The sequence below is a fragment of the Melanerpes formicivorus genome, unplaced genomic scaffold, assembly GCF_026170545.1.
Source record: "Melanerpes formicivorus ecotype bairdi unplaced genomic scaffold, bMelFor1.0.p_v2 SCAF_16, whole genome shotgun sequence".
Taxonomy (NCBI): Eukaryota; Metazoa; Chordata; class Aves; order Piciformes; family Picidae; genus Melanerpes; species Melanerpes formicivorus.
In genome coordinates this window covers 12710187-12730148 of record NW_027142368.1, presented here as the reverse complement: position 1 = coordinate 12730148, position 19962 = coordinate 12710187, and the positions used below count along the sequence as shown (strand labels likewise).

The 19962-nt window shown below is 53.9% G+C and overlaps 1 protein-coding gene across 1 annotated transcript in view; it reads right to left on the bottom strand.

The window, feature by feature from the left end:
• NUP160 (nucleoporin 160) overlaps positions 1-19962 on the bottom strand; it is a 42043-nt gene that overhangs the window by 18949 nt on the left and 3132 nt on the right. The window contains exons 4-18 of the mRNA XM_068148240.1: positions 19334-19412; positions 17670-17784; positions 15923-16081; positions 13785-13862; positions 12969-13066; positions 12126-12210; positions 11505-11573; positions 10306-10389; positions 8912-9082; positions 8698-8797; positions 5079-5244; positions 4271-4386; positions 3596-3756; positions 1268-1401; positions 878-948 (exon numbers count right to left, since the gene is read on the bottom strand). Coding sequence (XP_068004341.1) covers positions 878-948; positions 1268-1401; positions 3596-3756; positions 4271-4386; positions 5079-5244; positions 8698-8797; positions 8912-9082; positions 10306-10389; positions 11505-11573; positions 12126-12210; positions 12969-13066; positions 13785-13862; positions 15923-16081; positions 17670-17784; positions 19334-19412 — 1686 coding nt within the window. The remainder of the gene's footprint in view (positions 1-877; positions 949-1267; positions 1402-3595; positions 3757-4270; positions 4387-5078; positions 5245-8697; positions 8798-8911; positions 9083-10305; positions 10390-11504; positions 11574-12125; positions 12211-12968; positions 13067-13784; positions 13863-15922; positions 16082-17669; positions 17785-19333; positions 19413-19962) is intronic.

Genomic DNA, 19962 nt, shown 5'->3' with positions numbered 1-19962 from the left:
TTCTCCCACTTCCCCAAGCTGCTGCTGCTCCTGATTGTGGTGAGATAAAGGTGAAGCAGCAGGACACACCAGGTCTCTTCCACTACAGCCATGGTCATGTACAGCAAAGAGAGGTGGGTACTGCCAAGTTGGCTGAGTGAGGCCTTTCCTACACTTCAAGAAGGATGTTGAGGAGACAGAGAAAGTCCAGAGAAGGGTAAGGAAGGTGGTAAAAAGTCTGGAGCACAAGGAGAAAGAGTCTGAACAACTTCTGAGAGGCTCAGACTGGAGAAAAGGCCGAGGGGAGACCTCCTGGCTCTCTTAGAACTCCTTCAAAGGAGGATGAGAGCTAGGTGGGGGTCAGGCTCTTCTCCCAGGTCAGAAGTGATAGGATGAGAAGAAACAGCCTCAAGTTGCCCTAGGGGAGGTTTAGGTTGGACATGAGAAACAATTCATTGCCCTTGAGGGCTGTCAAGGCCTGTCCCAGGCTGCCCAGGGCAGTGGAGGAGTCCCCATCCCTGGAGGGGTTTTGAAGGGGTGGAGATGTGGCTCCGAGAAACACGCTTTGGTGGTGCCCTGGCAGTGCTGGGCTAAGGGTTGGACCCCATGACCTTTTCCAACCAAAATGATGCTGTGATTCCATGACCTTAATGGTCTCTTCCCATCAAACCCATTCTGTGATTCTATGCTTCCCATCCTCCTCAGGATGAGGATCAGAACCACGTCTCTGCTCGGAGTGCAGTGCTACAGGGCCCTTGGTGGTGGTGGTGGTGAGTTTTTGGTGGACAACCTGACAACCATCTCCACATGGGGGTCATTCACCCACATTCACCCTGGGGTGGCAGAGGGAGAGCCAGGGGGACAAATCACAAAGCTGTGCAGCTGTGCAACATCTTACCTAGCCTATGGGGTGTAACAGCAGTGGTGTCTGCTAACTCCAGCACAGAGAGATGCTGCAGATTAGATTCCCTGGAGAAGAAAAAGCCATCAGTGAAGAGACAACAAAACGCCCCCTGCTTTAATTGTGCTCATTGTTCAACTCCTACAGCTGGAGAAGGCAGCAGCAGGGAACAGCCAGGCCTGGCAGGGTGGAATTAGCACAAGGCAGAGTCAGCTCGACACGTGGAAGGGGGAAAAAATAACCCAAATGAACCTTTCCCAGCACAACCTGACTCCTGGAGTGATATTCCCACAGCAACCAGCAGCTTTTCGTGCCAGGGAAGGATATTGCAGGTGGGCTCAGGAGGAAGCCACATTTAGAAGCAGAAGAGGCGTGGTGGTGACTTACAGCGTGTCGACGGGGACGTCCGAGGCCAGGCGCTGGCTCGCCCACCTGATCAGGTAGTAGGAGAGCAGGAGGGGAGAGGTGCGGTGCAGCAGGTCCTGCTGAGACTGGAAGAGTTGGCCCCCTCCCAAAACCATCTGCAAGCAAACCACAGAGGTTGGAACAGTGAGAGGCCAAGCCTGGGAGCAGCAGGGGTTGGCACAGTAACCCCCGGAGCGACGGCAGGACAAGGACAAGCAGAGAGGTTTGCACTGGGCTCAGCTTGTCCCTGCTGTCCACACCAAGGTGGTCAACAGGCTGCTAGCTCACCCAGGTCACCCAGCAGACCAGCAGGACTCTTGCACACACCAGTGTAACCCAGTCACAAATTACAGTGTCACCTTAGGTCATCAAGAACAGTGTGGCCAGCAGGAGCAGGGAGGTCATTGTGCCCTGTACTCAGCACTGCTCAGGCCACACCTTGAGCCCTGTGTCCAGTTCTGGGCTCCTCAGTTTAAGAAGGACATTGAGAGACTTGGAGGTGTCCAGAGAAGGGCAATGGGGCTGGGGAGAAGCCTCAAGCACAGCCCTGTGAGGAGAGGCTGAGGGAGCTGGGGTTGCTTAGCCTGGAGAAGAGGAGGCTCAGGGGAGACCTTCTTGCTCTCTCCAACTCCCTGAAGGGAGGTTGTAGCCAGGTGGGGGTTGGTCTCTTCTCCCAGGCACCCAGCACCAGAACAAGAGGACATAGCCTCAAGCTGTGCCAGGGGAAGTTTAAGCTGGAGGTGAGGAGAAAGTTCTTCACAGAGAGAGCTGTTAGCCATTGGAATGTGCTGCCCAGGGAGGTGGTGGAGTCACCATTCCTGGAGGTGTTCAAAAAAGGCTTGGATGTGGCCCTTGGAGCCATGGTTTAGTTGTCAGGAGGTGTTGGGTGACAGGTTGGACTTGATGATCTTTGAGGTCTCTTCCAAGCTTATTGATGCTGTGATTCTATGATTCAGCCAGTTAACTATTCTGTGGGGAAAGTTGTCATTGAATCACAGAGTGGTTTGGGTGGGAAAGGACCTTTAAAGGTCATGTAGTCCTGTCAGCAGGGACATCTTCAACCAGAGCAGAGTGCTCAGAGCCCCAGACAACTTGACCTGGAATGGTTTGATGGATGGGGCATCTCCCAGAGATAATTATTTCTGCTCCATTAATATCAGGGGGAGGGAAAAAAAAACCAACCCAAACTTTAGATGTGGAAGGTGTGGCTTGAATTCTTCTGTGTGCTCACATGGGGTGATAAACTGGGACACCACTCAGCAGACATCTTGATGCAAGGTGGGCAAAATGATGTCAGATGTGGAGGGTTGGAATCAGGCCTGGAGAGCAAAGTGCTGGGAATTGCTCTTCAGGTTAGGTTGACCTGGTGAAAGAGCTCAACTTCACCAGTTGTGGAGTATGAGAAGTGAGTCAATTCTTGCTAGAAAAGGACTTGTGTAGGCAACTGATGTCCAGCCCCAGGCATGCAGTGTGCTGGTGGTGGCCTATTCTTGGCTTCTGGTCTAGTTGGGGAAGTCCCTGCTTACTGTAGTGGGGTTGCACTAGATGACCTTCAGAGCTCCCTTCCAATCCAGGGCATTCTAGGGTTGTATAATTCCCTCTCCATAAATTTCTCAGCCACTCCTTACTGTGGACAATCTCTCTACAATCCCAAAGGATGCTGAGGTGAAACCTTCTGGCTTCTCTTTCAACTCCCTCAAAGGAGGCTGGAGCTAGGTGGGGGTCATACTCTTCTTCCAGGTCACAAGTTACAGGATGAGAAGAAACAGCCTCAAGTTGCCCCAGGGGAGGCTTAGGTTGGCCATGAGAAACAATTTTGTGCCCTCGAGGGTTGCCAAGGCCTGGCCCAGGCTGCCCAGGGCAGTAGTGTAGTCTCTGTCCCTGAAGGAGTTCCAAAGCAGTGGAGATGTGGTGCTGAGGGTCAGGGTTTGGTGGTGCCCTGGCAGTGCTGGGTTAAGGGTTGGACCTGATGATCTTTGAGATCTCTTCCAACCAGCTCTACCCTGGCACATGTGCTGTGCAGGAGGAGGGATGGGGAGCAGATGGAAGAGCTGTACGTGCCCAGGCAGGGGTGTACCCAGGCAGCAGGCTGCAGAAGATCCTCTCCTCCCAGGACAAAAAGAGCTTCCTGGGTGCTCAGCATGGATAGAGGGAGCTGGGGTGTGAGCACATCGCTGTGGGATGACAGAAGACAACAGAGCCTCACCCAAGCCTGGGGCTAGCGTTTGTGGGAAAGAGAACAAAGCCCAGCCTTGCACCAGCAGAACCCCAGATGCCAAAGTTCAAAGCACTTGGAGGGCTGTTACTCACAGGATCTCCCAGCCTCAGCAAGAGCTGCTGGAGGATCAGCAGGTCCCGGCAGATGAGGAAGCGGATGGTGGCAATCTTACAGACCCCCCAGCACAGCACGCCGCCGGCCGTGCCGCTGCCGTACAGCTGGCTGAGGTTCAGCTGCAGGTTCAGGTGAGGAGCTGAAAGGGCATTAACAAACAAACAAACCAACAAATCCATCACCCAGACGAAGAGAGGAACCAGAAGGACCAGGAACACTCATTGAGCAGCTACCTGCCCAGCCCAAAAAGCCCTGCTGGGGAACATCGGCGGAATCGCCGAGGGTTAGGGGTTGGAAGGGAGTCCTAACCCCTCTGCCAAGGTCACACAGGAACACATCCAGGTGGATTTGGAATGTCTCCAGAGATGGAGACTCCACCACCTCTCTGGGCAGCCTATCCCAGGGCTCTGTCACCCTTAAATTAAAGCAGTTCATGATGGAGCTTCTTATGTCCCAGTCTATGCCCATTAGCCCTTGTCCATTGAACAAAGCCTGGTCCCATCCTCCTGACACCCACCCTTGAAGTATTGATCAGCAGTGATGAGATCTTTCCTCAGGCTGCTCTCCTCCAAACTAAAAAGTCCCAGTTCCCTCAGTCTTTCCTCCTCAGAGTGGTGTTCCTGGCCCCTCAGCCCCTTGGCAGCCCTTTTCACCTCTCTCCATGTCGGTGTCCATCTCATAGTCCATCTCTCGGATGAGCACCCCAATGGCATGGATGGGGTTCCTGATCTCCTGCAGTTTGCTGTGGATCTCCTCCAGCACATTTTCCCTGCAAGGTGGGAAGGGAAAGGGGAAAAAAAACCCAAAAAGAAGGAAATCAAATCAATAAAAATCAGCAATATGAAGAGTTTAACTCAAGAGGGCTCCCTCTCCTCCCTCACAAACCCTTCCTGGAAGGCAGTGCAGCTTGATAAAGCTTGGACATTCCTGATGGGAATCCTCTTCTGGCTTGGAGTCTGATGACAGTGCCTGCAGGCAGCAGGCTATTTATTCCACACCCTCAGGCTACCAGGAAATAGCAGTTGGATGGTTGGCATTCCACAGGGGAATGATTTCAGGAGGCAGGCACAGCAACCACATGCCTTGACCAAAGCTCTGACCTCTACCCAGCTTCTGCAGACTCATTTTCCATGCCCCAGTGATCATCTCACAGGAATGTGCTGCTCTTCTGCTCTCTATTCCTGTTGCAACCATCACCTAACAGGAATGTGTTGCTCTGCTCCTCTCTGTCTCACCTGAGAAGCCCCAAACATGTCTTTTCTGGAAGGCCCCACACAACAGCCAAAGGAGCTGGGGAGGGAAAGCCCTGCTCACATCACCAACAGGCAGGCTCCCCACCTCTGGAAAACTCTTCCTGCAGCAGAGGGAGAGCCCACGCACCCCAGCTCAGCTTTGATGTCAATCCAGGACGGCTCCAAGGCAATCCCTGCTCAGCCATCCCTACAAAAACCATCTCCTTACGTGTCATTAGCTATCAAGTCCTCCAGGATCTGCTCTGCAGCCTTTTCTGGAGGCTGGAGGCGGGAGCAGGCCATTTCCATGCTGAAGGCCATGTCCATGGAGATTGATTCCCCGATCAGGCGAAGGCACTGGACAAGACAGACAACATCACGAGACATCTCCAAATCTGGAATGAAAGAATCTAACTGTGGATTCACATGAAGATTTCAAAGCAGACCTGGCAGGGCCATTCCAAAAACCACTTTAGTTCAGCTTTCTGGCTCAGCAGATGGGTCTCAGACTGACCCTTCCCTAACTACGAGGCCCAGTTAAAACTCAGCAGCTGAGAGGGACTTGGGGTCTGGAAAGCACCAAGTCATAGGGTAGCTCAAGTTAAAAGGGACCTTGGAGATCATCTCTTCCAACCTCCCCACCATGGGCAGGGACACCTCTCAACTACACTGGGTTGCTCAAGGCCTCATCCAGTCTGGCCTTGAACACCCCCAGGAAGGAGGCATCCACAACCTCCCTGGGCAGCCTATTTGAGTCCCATCAGCCTTGCACTGCAGAACTACTTCTTCAGATCCAGTCTAACCCTGCTCTCCCTCAGCTTCAAACCATTCCCCCTTGTCCTGTCTCTAGACACCCTGTGATGGGTGAGAAGTCTCTCTGCAGCCTTCCTGTAGGATCCCTTCAGGTATTGGAAGGCATCCACAAGGTGCCCCCCCCAGAGTCTTCTCCAGGCTGAACAACCCCCAGCTCCCTCAGCCTATCCTCACAGCAGAGGTGCTCCAGCCCTTGGACCATCTTTGTTGCCCTCCTCTGGACTTGCTCCAACAGCTCTGTGCCCTTCTTATGCTGGGGACCCCAGATGGAACAATAAATCCATGGTTTGGATGGGGGGATGCTTCACTGGGTTAAAAACCAGGGGAATGAAATTAACTCCAGCTGGTAACCAGGCACAAGTGGTGTTGCCCCCAGGGCTCACCGCTGGGACAAGTTCTTTTTGATGCCTTTATCAATGATCTGCACAAAGGGATCAAGGCACTCTCACTCAATCTGCAGATGACACCAAGCTGTGAGGAAGCATTGGCATGCTGGAGGGTTGGAGGCTCTACAGAGGCCAGGCTGGATCAATGGGTGGTCAATGGGATGAGGTTAAACAATGCCAAGTGCTGGATCGGGTGCTTGGGTCACAACAACCCCATGAGGCTCCAGGCTTGGGGCACAGTAGCCAGGAACTGTCTGGTGGAAAAGAAGCTGGCAGGGGGTTGGTGACAGCAGCTGGAGATGAGCCAGGGTGTGCTCAGGTGGTCAAGAAGGCCACCAGCAGCCTGGCCTGGATCAGCAAGAGTGAGGCCAGCAGGAGCAGGGCAGGGATTGTCCCTCTGGACCCCAGTCCTGGGGTCAGTTTTGGGCCCCTCACTCCAAGAACATTGAGAGGCTGGAGCAGGTCTGAAGAAGGGCAACCAAGCTGGGGAAGGGTCTGGAGAACAGGGCTGGGGAGGAGCAGCTGAGGGAGCTGGGGGTGTTGAGCCTGGAGCAAAGGAGACTGAGGGGAGAGCTTCTGGCTCTCTGCAATTCCCTGCAAGGAGGCTGGAGCCAGGTGGGGCTTGGGCTCTTGTGCCAAGGAACAAGTGCCAGGACAAGAGGGAATGGCCTCACATTGCCCCAGGGGAGGTTTAGGTTTGACATGAGGAGAAACTTCTGCTTGGAAAGGTTCTCCAACACTGGAACAGACACTCCAAGGAGGTGGTTGAATCCCCATCCCTGGAGGGGTTTCAAAGGTGCAGAGGGCCATGATTTAGCACCAGACTGGGCAGAGCTAGAGAATGGTTGGACTGGATGATCTCAAAGGTCTTTTGCAGCCAAAAGGATTTTTTGAAACCCATGAAATTCCCTCCAAGGGATCTTCTCCAGCCACAGGTTGGAAAGGAAATCATTAATGCAGAGCAAGAGCACAAACACCCCCACAGCAAAGAGCTCAGTTGGCTCAGCCCTGCCAGGCAGAAAATACTCTCCAGCAGCAGCACCACCTCTAGCAGCCCAGAGAGGATTTTCACCTTCTCAGAAGTGATCTGAGAAGGCAGCTCGGAGGGTTTAAGTCACTGCTTTGCAATGCAAGCCTTGAGAGGGCTGGGGTTGGTGGGGTTTGCTTTTGTTTGGGTTTTAATTAAATCACATTTTTTGGAGAGGCTTGAAAACAGCCAGAGCAGGAACTTCTGGCCTCCCAAACCCAGCCCAGGCCTCCAGCTTCCCTTTCCCTGGCAGCCAGAAATAACTTGGCCAAAATGATGATGATTTTACTTTAGAAAAAAACATCAGAATCATCCTCAGTGGAGCTGAGGTAACATTTTCCATTGCTTTTCTGCTGCTGAAACGTCATCCCAGGGCCAGCAAAGCCTAGAGGGCACTGTGGTGACAGCCACCAACGACAGCTTAGTGGGAGATTGGCTGCCCCGAGACCAGAGCCAAAACCCAGTCCCTCTCCACAGCTCACACCACAGCCTCCACACAGACATAGCCCAGCTTGAAGAGCTCAGGGTGCAAGGAGGGGCACAAGTTCCCTGCTTGTCTGGAATCTTGGAGTTGCCTCCATCAGCAAGACAGAGACTGGGGAAGGGAAGAACTTGTGCCGAGGTCTCGTGGCAAAGCTCAGCAAGCAGCCAGCAGAGAGAAGCCTGAGCAAGGCTCATTTCAGAGACATTCCACAGAATCCCAGCCTGATGGGAGCTGGAAAGGACCTCTGGAGATCAGCCAGCAAGGCACCCACAGCACCCTGCCCAGCAGCACAGTGCCCAGGGCTGGGGGGTTGCAAGCTCTCCACACAAGGACACTCCACAACCTCTCTGGGCAGCCTGCTCCAGGCCTCCAGCACCCTCACCCCAAACAACTTTCTCCTCAGCTACAGAGGCAACCTCCTGCCTGACACTTTGTGCCCTCTGCCCCTTGACCAGTCCCTGGGCACCACTCAGCAGAATCTGGCCCCAGCCTCTTGTCCCCCACAGCTCCTTTAGCTCTTGCTGAGCATTGAGCAAATCCCCTCTGGGGCTGCTCTTCTGCAGGCTCAGCAGCCCCAGGGCTCTCAGCCTTTGCTCCTCAGAGATTTCATTCATTAACATTCTGCTCTCCCCACCAGCCCTGGCAACTGGTCAGACCACTATGGAGCTCCAACCTGGCAGATCTCAGAGAACAGGCATGAAGAGGGCACCAGTTTACTGCAGCCTGCACAGGTGGTTTGTAAAGCCACAAGGGCAAAAGATTCAGCACAGGTCTTTTGTCACTGAGCAAGCAGAGATTTAGGCTGGACATGAGGAACTATTTCTTCTCCTTGAGGGTTGCCAAGGCCTGGCCCAGGCTGCCCAGGGCAGTAGTGGAGTTCCTGACCCTGGAGAGGTTTCAAAGCCATGGAGATGTGGTGCTGAGGGCCCTGGTTTAGTGGTGACTTGGCAGTTAAAGGTTGGACTCAGAGGTCTTTAAGGTCTTTTCCAACCAAAATGACTCCCATGATTCTAGTTATGGAGTGAGGAGCACCTTGAGACACCTGGATGGGAACTGCCATATCCCCCTGCCCAGAGCTTCCCTGATGTGCAGCATTTCAGCTTCCAACAGCAGAAGAGCTCCACACCCCCTCACTTACCATCAAAGATAGCAGCATCATCCTCAGTCAGGAGGTGCTCATTGGAGAGGAGATAGAGATGGTCCACCCAGGGACAGGGCATGAGGAAAGACACAGAGCCCTGGGAAAGTGAAGAGCAAGCTCAGCTTTCAGCTCCCCAAACCCACAGCTCAGCCAGAAGAGCTCTCCTCCCCATCCCTCAGCTGACCAAAGGGCCACCCCTGCTGTGCCTCACCTTCTTCAGCAGGCAGGCCATGCTGGTGTAAGGGTTCAAGAGCAGGGCCAGAGGCCGTGAGATTGCTTCCTGGTACTGAAGGCAGCAGGCGTAGAACTTGGACCAGAACTCCACCTGCAGCTGCCAGAACTCCTCTGGTGAGCACTCATACTCTGTCACACTGCCCTGGAACTACAGCAAGCAAAGCAAGGTGTCAGAGGAATACAGCAAGCCAGGGAGGACACGGTTGGGGAGCTGAGGGACCTGGGGGTGTTGAGCTTGGAGAAAAGGAGGCTGAGAGGAGACCTTCTGGCTCTCTGCAACTCCCTGAAAGGAGGCAGGAGACAGGTGGGGGTCAGGCTCTTCTCCCAAGGAACAAGCAAGAGGACAAGAGGAAATGGCCTCAGATTGCTCCAGGAGAGGTTTAGGCTGGACACGAGGAACAATTTCTTGCAGGGCTGCCCAGGGCAGTGGTGGAGCCCTCATCCCTGGAGGGGTTTCAAAGCTATGGAGCTGTGGTGCTGAGGGCCATGGTTTAGTGGTGTCCTGGCAGTGCTGGGTGAATGGTTGGACTCCATAGTCTTAAAGCTCTTTCCCAGTCTTAATGATTCTGTGATTCTCTGATCAGTTGCAGCATTTATCCTATTGGCTGGTGCCTCACCACCAGGGTCTCACCTTCTCATGGCTGGGGTTTACAAACACCACCTTTCAGGCCTCTTCCCCACCACCTTCCTCTCACAACACAGAAGGAGGACAGAAAATCCTCTCTCTACACCACCTCAAAGAAGCACCACCAGTGTCAAGGAAAAAGGGCAGCACTGCTCTCCTCCTCAAGGAGATCAAGCATGGTGACTGCTGGAGAGGACACAACTGTCCTCTCTAGTGAGGTTTCTAGGCCAGGCTCAAGGATAAGCCACAGGTGGAAAGTCTGCTGGCTTGGAGAACCAGGAAAATCTGGAAGAGGAGGATAAAATGGGAGGAATTCAGAAAGCCAGCAGCTGAGCTCTGAGGTAGGTCCTCCTAAGTAGATGATCTTCTGGTGTCCAAAATCGTGAGGAACAGCTGTGTGCTGGTGGTGGTAGCCAGCACTGCTGTGCAGGGAGCTGAGCAGGGGCAGCATGTGATGGTCCAGCAGCAAAACTCTGAGACAGCAGAGCATGAAAGGACTCCAAAGAGAAAAAGAAGAAGAGGGAATGGAAAACTCAGGCAAGGAAGAGGAAAATTTGTTACTTCAAATTGGAAGTGGAAGTTCAAGGAAGTTATGTGGGGTACAAAGGGACCCCCAGGCCTTGTTTGGGGAGAACAAGGACAGAACAAGGCCTGGAGCCACTTTGTGCCTCACACAGCTGTGCTGAGCCATCATGACACATACAATGAGCATTAAGAACACAAGATGGTGTGGGAAAACAGCTCACCTCGTTTTCCACAGCCAAGGTAACCTCCTTTTTTAGCTCATCCCACGTCAGATCCATGTGCCTCTCCGTTCCTTGAGAAAAGATCTGGAAAGAAGAAGAGGGAAACCTGACTGGAAAGCAAGAGTTGTGTCCCTCCTCCTCCTGGGGGGATGGAGGAAGGCTCCTGGCAGGCAGAGCATGGAATTATGGAATCATTTTAGTTGGAAGAGACCTTTGAAATCTTGTTGCCCCAGGGAGGTGGTGGAGTCCCCATCCCTGGAGGTGTTCAAGCAATGTGTGGCCATGGCACCTGGGGACATGGGTTAGTGGCCATGGTGGTGCTGGGTTCACAGTTGGACTCAGTGATCTTGGAGGTCTTTTCCAACCCAAACAATTCTATGATTATGTGAGTCCAACCCTCCACCCAGCACTGCCAGGACACCACTAAACCATGCCCCTCAGCAACACATCTCCAGGGCTTTGAAACCCCTCCAGGGATGGGGACTCCACCACTGCCCTGGGCAGCCTGGGCCAGGCCTCAAGGGCAAGAAATCGTTCCTTATGTCCAACCTCAACCTTCCCTGGGGCAACTTGAGGCCATTTCCTCTCATCCCATCTCTTGTTCCTTGGGAGAAGAGCCTTACCCCCACCTGGCTCCAACATCCTTTTAGGTTAGAGAGCCTCAGCCTCCTTTTCTCCAGGCTGAACAACCCCAGGTCCCTCAGCTGTTCCTCACTTGTGCTCTAGCTCTAGGCTGCAAGGACAGCAGCACTGCACACCTCCACAGCAGCTCTCTCTTGATCCTGGCCTCCACAAGGTCACAGCACATGGAAGCAAAATTATCAGAGCAGCAGAAGCTTGTGTTGCCTTGCTCTCCCCTCAACAGCCCTGGAGAAGCCAGACCCAAGTGGGTAGATCCCAAGACACCAAACCACAGTGAGCTGAGAAGTCTGTTGGCCCAGCTAAAGCAGCAAGCAGTGAAAAACAAGCTCAGCAACCTCCTGTCCTAAGGGGAAACATCATCTGGAAGCTACATCCTGCCTCCCACCATCAGCACAGGAGAAACATCACCAACTTGCTCCAGTGACCACTGACAGGTCTACAACCATCCAGTGCAAACTGAGGCCTGCCACAAGCTCCAGGGAGTCCTGCTGCCTCACATCTGAAGGGCCAGGAAGGAGAAGATGAGCTGAGTGTGCAGCAATCAGCCTCTCACTAACCTGCAGAGCCTTCTGGATAGCAGCGTTGCTGAAGCGCCCGGGCATGAAGAGATACTCCAGGTAGGTCTCCTGCAGACAGGTCTCAGTTAGAGGGCACAGGTCAAGAGGAGAACATTCCAGACACTGCTTCAGGTCCTCCCTCCCATTCCCAAACTCATCCCCTGCCTCTGTGTTTCTTTACACCTTCAGTTCACACCCACACCATGCTCCAACCTCTCCTCTTCACCCCTGCAGCAGCTTCCATCACAGAACATTGCTCCCCACACCACTCCAGGTCCTCTTTAGTCATGCCTGCTCTCAAGGTTCTCTGTGGACTGACTGGAATTTCCCCTCATCCCTCCACTTCTGGTTTCATAACCCTGCTGAGGGCTTTAATGGTGTGGTAAAGCTGGTCCTCCTAGGGCTGAGGCTTGTCCTCCTTAATTTGGAGTCATTTGAAGAGCCTGTCAATGTCACAGAAGCACTGTGGTTGGGAAAGGCCTTCAAGATCATCAGCTCCAACTCTACCAGAGCCACTACTACACCATCTCCTTGAGCAAAAGTACTCTTGAACTGGCTCCTAATGTTCTCCTGGGTAGAGAAGCTTCATTGCTGCTTGGTGTTACTTTGCAGTAGGCTCACCCTGGGGTCCTGGTCGTGTCGAACTGTCACCTCCTCCTCAGGCAGGGGCTGCACAAAGACCTGGTTCCACTGGCCTGCCACGTTTCTGGGAGGAAAAAAAGATCAAGCCCAACAGGAGTTTTGCATTGCAGAGGTTCCACACAGCACACCCAGCAGCATCCACCTGAATCAAACCTGCCACCTCCACCAGTAGTCATGGAGTCCAGCCCTTAGCCCAGCACTGCCAGGGCACCACCAAACCATGGCCCTCAGCACCACATCTCCACAGCTCCCAAACCCTTACAGGAATGGGGACTCCACCACTGCCCTGGGCAGCCTGAGCCAGGCCCTGACAGCTCTTTTGGATTAAGACATTTCTCCTCATGCCCAACATAAACCTCCCCAGCACAATTTCAGGCCACTTCCTCTTGTCCTCTCACTTGTTCCTTGGTAGAAGAGAGCAGCCCTCATCTGGCTCCAGCCTCCTTGCAGGGAGTAGCAGAGAGCCAGCAGGTCTCCCCTCAGTGTCCCTTTCTCCAGGCTCAACACCCTCAGCTGCTCCTCACCAGCCCTGTTCTCCAGACCCTTCCCCAGCTTCATTGCCCTTCTCTGGACCTGCTCCAGCCCCTCAATGTCCCTCTTGGAGTAAGGGGCTCAAAACTGACCCCAGGTGGGGCCTCAGCAGCGCCCAATCCAGGAGCACTGCAGGAAGACTCAGTTGGGCACAGGACCACAAGAAGGAGGCACTTCTCCAGCAAGCAAGACAGAAGAAGAGCTGAGAGGCTCACCCAGGAGTTTTACCAAGCAACCCATGGAGCTGCTCTAGCCCTTACCCACCCAAGGCTGTCAAAGACAGGAACTCACTGCTCAAAGTTGATGTATTTCACAACTGTTTGGTTCTCCTCATTGTGCCACAGCGCCCAGATCTCGGCCGAGGTTAAGGCAAAGTCAACAAGAGTCTCCTAGGAGAGGAAGGGCACAAATGTCCTCTCTTATCAGCACCTCAAGGACACCAGTGTGGTGTGCACTCAACAGCAAAACATCCCCCCACATCAGCAGCCAGGCTCTGGGAAGAGTTCTTTATCCCACTCAAATCACAGAATGGGTTTGGGTTGGAAGGGACCTTGCAGGTCATCCAGTTCCAGCCCCCCTGCCATGGGCAGGGACACCTCCCACCAGCCCAGGCTGCTCAAGGCCTCATCCAGTCTGGCCTTGAATACCTCCAGGGAGGGAGCATCCACAACCTCCCTGAGCAACCTGTTCCTGTGTCTTCCCACCCTCACTGTAAGGAATTTCTCCCTAATCTCCAGTCTCAATCTGCCCTCATCCCTCCTTTTATTACCACAAGCCCTTGTAAAAAGCCCCTCCCCAGCTTTCATCCTGGCTCTTTTAAGCACTGAAAAGCCACCAGAAGGTCTCCCATGAGCCTTCTCTTCTCCAGGCTGAACAGCCACAACTCTCTGAGCCTGTCCCCATACAGGAGGTGCTCCAGCCCTCTGATCAGCTTTGTGGCCTCCTCTGGACCCACTCCAGCAGGTTTGTGTCCTTCTTGTGTTGCAGGCCCCACAACTGGATGCAGTGCTCCAGGTGGGGTCTCCCCAGCCTGGGCTTCTGATCCCTCAGAGGAACCTCCCACACTCTTCTCTTGGTGGCTCTGGTGGAGCTGGGCCCTGTGCTCACCTGGGAGGAGAAGAGGGAGGAAATGTGGTCCAGGCTGTAGCGGCTGCTCTCGGTGCTCACCAGCTGGAAGACACAAAACTACAAAGGCATTTCATAAGGCATTTGCTAAGCAATACTCCAGTGAAGGCTCCAAAAGGTAACAACTGTGAGGAGGACAGCACTCTGAGGCACTTCTGCCTCAACCTGAAGGATTTGCAGCTGTCTTTGAAAGACTAAACCAGGAAAACCTTAAGCCCAGCACTGCAGGGACAGCACGGCAAGGGGCAAGTGAGGAGGTTATGGTGGAAACCCCTCAAGCCATTTGTAAATCAAGCCCTGGGTGTTCTCAGCAGGGCAAGCAGAGTACCAGTGGGACAGCAGAGCAACAGAATGGTTTTGGTTGGAGAAGACCTTGAAGGTCATGCAGCCCAACTGTTAACCCAGCACTGCCAGGGCACCACTAAACCATGGCCCTCAGCACCACAGCTCCAGGGCTTTGAAATCCCTCTCCAGGGATGAAAACTCCACCTGGGCCAGACATGGACAACCCTCAAAGGGAAGAAATTGTTCCTGATGTCCAACCTACAACTCCCCTGGGGCAACTTGAGGCCATTTCCTCTTGCCCTGTCACTTGTTCCTTGGGAAGAGAGACTGCCCCCCACCTGGCTCCAGCCTCCTTGCAGGGAGTTGCAGAGAGCCAGAAGGTCTCCCCTCAGCCTCCTTCTCCCCAGGCCGAACAACCCCAGGTCCCTCAGCTGCTCCTCACAGCACTTGTTCTCCAAACCCTTCCCCAAAAGCCTGTATTCCACATGTGAATCCCCAGGAGAAAAGCAGGGATAAGCTCTCCAGCAGATGACACTGCCCTGGGCTTTCAATTCCTCTCCTGCTAAATTTATGATTCCACCCAAGAAGCAGAAGTCAACATTTGGCAACCCACAGCACCGTGTCCACATGCTCCCAGGAGCCCAGCACACACACACACACACACTCTCTCTCTCCATGTGTTCAGCTCCTTCTGGACCTTTCCTTTTCCCACGGCTCACATGTGCTTTCAAGATCCTCCCAGAACAGGAGGGGACCACGTGAATTAGGACTCAGAGATCAGCTCAGTCACCCAGGGAATTCTCCTCTCAGGGCAAGGGCTTCTGTGTCCTGCAGTGTTTTGAGAGCAAAAATGGTTATTCAGAGAGTTCTGCTCTCTCCAAATGCTCTGATGTGAACCTTCTCCCTGGGTCAAAGAATCACTATGGTTGGAAGGGACCTTTAAGATCATTGAGTCCAACTGCTCTCTAATTCCACCAAGGCTGGTGCTAAACCATGCCCCTCAGCACATCTCTGCACCTTCTGAACTCCTCCAAGGTTGGGGATTCTACCATTTCCCTGTGAATCTGTCCAGTCTTTGAGAACCCTTTCAGTGCAAGATTTTCTTCTGCTGTCCAACCTAAACCTCCCTTGGGGCAACTTGAGGCCATTTTCTCTTGTGCTGTAACTTGAGAGAAGAGACAAACCCTCACCTGGCTGTAACCTCATTTCAGGGAGTCATGGAGAGCCAGGAGGTCTCCCCCTCTCAGCCTTCTTTTCTGTAGGCTCAACAACCCCAGGTCCCACAGCTGCTCCTCACCAGCCCTGTCCTTCAGACCCTTCACCAGCTTCACTGCCCTTCTCTGGGGCTGCTTCAGCAGGGATGGCTTGCAGGTCACACAGCAGATGTGGGAATGGTCTCTTCTGCCACACTCTTGCTTTTGCAGGGAGCATTCATCTGTCTCCCACTGACTCAACACAACTGGGTTTAGCTTCATTGTTCCTGGTCTGTAACACCAGGCATCTCTCCTCCATCCTTTTCCACCTATCAAGGAAGTCCACACAGGTCTTCATACAATGACTTAGGTTGAAAGGGAACTCAGCAATTATCTGTTCCAATCTCCCCACCAGGGGCAGAGATACCTCTCAACTAGACTTGGTTTCTCAAGGCCTCATCTAGCCTGGCTGTGAACACCTCCAGGGAGGGGCATCCACAAAGTCACCTTCAAGGTAACTTTACAACTTCCAGCCCCGACGCGAGTTCACAACTTTCTCGCCTTCCAGACCCAAATCCACGGAGAAACAACCCATTCTCCCTGCAGCACTGGCAGTGAGGAAGCCCCAGCAGCACTCCATACCTGTCCTCTCTTGGGTGCATGCATGTAGACACCCAGGTAAAGCCCCAGGGACTGGGAGAAGGCCAGTCGCAGGCGGTGGCCGGTCCCAGCTGCGAGCCGCAGGTCCCTGCTGACAGGCACGAACTCCAGCAGGTCTGCAACCATCAGGCACATCTGATCCTGCACAAAAGAAAGGCACCAGGAAAGTCTCAGGGCTGAGAACCTGCCCTTTTCCTCCATCCTTCCCCTTCTGGGCCCAGATCTTGCCCTAAAAAATAAATCATAGAATCCTAGACTGCTTTAGGCAGGGACCTTAACGACCATCTGGTTCCACCCCTGTCTGCCATGGGCAGGAACATCTCCTACTCGACCAGGTGTTGCTCAAGGCCTCATCCAGCTTGGCTTTGAACACTTACAGGCTTGGAGCCTCCACAACTTCCCTGAGCAACCTGTTCCAGTGTCTCACTAGCCTCACAGGGAGGCCTCCCCCTCACACCTCATCTCGATCCAGCTTCTTCCAGTTTGAAGCCATCACCCCTCATACTACCACTACAGAAAGTTCCTCTCCACCCCCTTCCAGATACTGGAAGGCTTCTCTAAGCTGCTCACCAGAGCAAGCAGACCACCAGTGGGAGAGAATAATATGATGGTTTTGGTTGGAAGAGACCTTTGAGATCAAGTCCAACCCCCAAGCTGCTCTAAACCTAAGCTTGCCCCAAGACGAGAGCATCCACACCTGCTCCCCAGACCACTGTTCAGCACCTTCCCCACCTCACCTCACCCTCTCTCACCAGCACAGCAGCACTGGGAGCCTAGGCAGGGAGGATCACAGTATGATTAAGGTTGGAAAGATCATCTTAATCCTTCCCCTCCCTCCCTCCTGCATTCCAGCACCGCTGAGCCGTGAAGGCAGCAGCGCTGCTCCATCAGCTTTGCCACGGGTGGTTGGAGCGAGTGGCACGCAGCAAGCAGAGGCTTTTGTTAACTTCTTGATGACAAGGAGCCACTCTTGTTAGCACTGAAGCACCAGAAAATCCATTTGGAGCGCTCCTCAGCCCTCCAAGTGGCTCCTGCTGCCTGCCCCTGTGTCTGCAAATAACCTACTGCTGCTCCGTGGCTCCACGCAGGCAGCTTTGGTGCATCAAAGCCATTCTGTGCTTCCAACTGTGGCTGCAAACACACCACAAAAACTCTTGACACTGAAGGTGGTGAGACCCTGGCTCAGGTTGACCAGAGAGGTGGTAGAAGCCCCATCCCTGGGAAATATTCCAGGTTAGGAGGCTTTATAGAGTCACACAACGGTTTGGGATGGAAGGAACCTTAAAGATTGTCCAGTTCCAGCCCTCTTGCCATGTGCAAGGACACCTCCCACTAGACCAAGCTGCTCAAGGCCCCATTCAGCCTGGTCTTAAACACTGTCAGGGATGAGGTGTCCACAACTTCTCTGGGCAACCTGTTCCAGAGACTCACCACCCTCCCTGGAAAGATCTTCCTTATGTCCACCCTAACTCTCCTGCTCCAGTTTCAACCCACTGCCCTTTGTCCCTTATAAATACTCCCTCTCCAGCTTTCCTGCAGGCCTCCTACAGCAACGGAGGTGGAAGGGACCTTAAAGATCTAATTCCAACCCCCTCCGCTACCATAGGCAGCGACACCTCCAACCTCCACAAACGACCTTGGATCCCAGCCTCTGCCACACAGGACTCAAACTGTCAGCCAGGCAGCGATGGAAGAGGCTCCTCCTGCCAAAATCCAGGCTTCAACTCACCTTGTAGGACCACATCCGAAGTTTATGGTCCTGGCAGAGGGCAAAGAGGAAGGCGTCGTGCTCCAGGCAGTGCACGGAGAGGCTGACAGGCAGGTCGGAGGGGCCACAGTCACCCCTGGGGACACAGAGTTTAACTCATCAGCTTCACAACACAACCCCAAGGGTAAGGGGGACAGCTGAGGACCAGGGGTTCTGTCACACTGCCTTCAAAAATAAAGGGGCAAGAGGAGAGGCCTGCAAGGTCTGGGGGTTGTGTGGGCCGGCACCCAGCACGCAGGGGAGTCCAAGCACACCAGGAACACAGCAGCTCCCCACTGCTGCTGCCTGAGCTGAAGAACATCCTCACCTTCCCCAGACAAAGGTGGGTGAAGGATCATGCAATCCCAGACTGGTTTGGGTGGGATGGAGCCTTTAAAGGCCATCTAGGCCAACCCCCCTGCAGTCAGCAGGGACAGCCCCAACTCAAGCAGGTTGCTCAGAGCCCCAAACCACCTGACCTGCAATGGTGCCAGGGCTGGGGCAGCTCCCACCCCTCTGGGCAACCTGGGACAGGCTCTCACCACCCTCAGGGGCAGCAATCTGTCCATTCTCTTCAGACTAAATCTTCCTCTTTTAGTTCCAAACCATTACCCCTTCTCCTGTCACAACAGGCCCTGCTCAAACACCTGTTCCCAGCTTTCTCCTCAGCCTCTCGAAGCATCAAAAGGCCACCAGAAGGTCTCCCTGGAGCCTTCTCTTCTCCAGGCTGAACAACCCCAACTCTCTCAGCCTGGCCTCACAGCAGAGGGCTTCCAGCCCTCCCATAACTGCTGTGGCCTCCTCTGGCCCTGCTCCAACAACTCCATGACTGTGCTGAGAACTCCAGAGCTGGCCCCAGCACTGTAGGTGGGGTCTCAGCACAGCAGAGAGGCAGAATTCCCTCCCTGCCCCTGCTGCTGGGGATCAGCTCAGGATATAGCTGGCTTCTGAGCCAGCTCATCTTCAGCTTCTCAGCCCCCAGCACCTCTAAGACCTTCTCCACAAGGCTACTCTCCAACCCTTCATCCCCCAGTCTGTGTTGATAGCAGGATTGCCCCAACCCATCTGCAGGCTGTTGCACTTGGGTTCACACAGATCCATTGCTTCAGCTTGTCCAGGATCCACAGAGCAGGAAGGATCTGACCAGCCCTACAACTGATGGACAAAACCACCCTGGGCATCAGGGAACACCCCTAATGACCTCACATGAGGCTGTGAGCACCATGATACCACAAAAGTAACAACCCAACACCGAGCCTTGTGTGCACACAGAGCATCCACACCACCCACAGCGGTCAGGAACAGGCCTGACCTTCCTGAACAAGGCCAAGAACATCCCCAACTGTTGTAATCCTTAATCTGTGCTGGCCACCAGCCATATCCTGGGCAAATCCTGGGAGGCCAATTACCAGCTAGAAGCTATCCAGAGGCACAGACACACACACACACACACACAGCAGGCCCTGGTTAAGATGAGCTAATCCACCCTTCCACGTCCCCACTCCTGCACCCTGGCAGGCCCCACGGCCCACTTCACCTTTTCTTTGGGCAGGGTATGTGCAGAGCCTTGAACTTAGCCCTCTCAACCTAGAGACCAGGTGAGGGAAGGGGGAAAAGCTGCAAACAGTGCCCCAGCAGACACTGACCTGATGGCAGTGGGCATCCAGCCGGTCAGGAGACGCTGCATCACCGAGCTCTGCTTCAGCTCCACCACCGAAACCGTGCCTTCCAAAACCAAAAGCAGATGGAAAAGGAGTTCTTGGTAAAAGAAGGTTTCACTGCCACCACCAAGGGCTTCAGGAAGGAGAGATGAGAGCTTTCCATGCAGCCATGGGATTGTTTTGGTTGGAAGAGAGCTTGAGGGTCGTTGAGTCCAACCATTCCCTAACGCCACCAAGGCTGCTGCTAATTCTTGCTCTCTCCAACTCCCTGAGGGGAGGTTGTAGCCAGGTGGGGGTTGGTCTCTTCTCCCAGGCAAGCAGCACCAGAACAAGAGGACACAGTCTCAAGCTGTGCCAGGGGAGGTTTGGGCTGGAGGTGAGGAGAATGTTCTTCCCAGCAAGAGATTGGCCATTGGGATGTGCTGCCCAGGGAGGTGGTGGAGTCCCCATCCCAGGAGGTGTTCAAAAAGGGACTGGATGTGGCCCTTGGAGCCAGGGTTTAGTTGTCAGGAGGTGGTGGGTGATAGGTTGGACTTGGTGATCTCTGAGGTCTTTTCCAACCTTATTGATTCTATGACTCTAATCCAAGTCCCTCAGCACCACAGCTCTGTGCT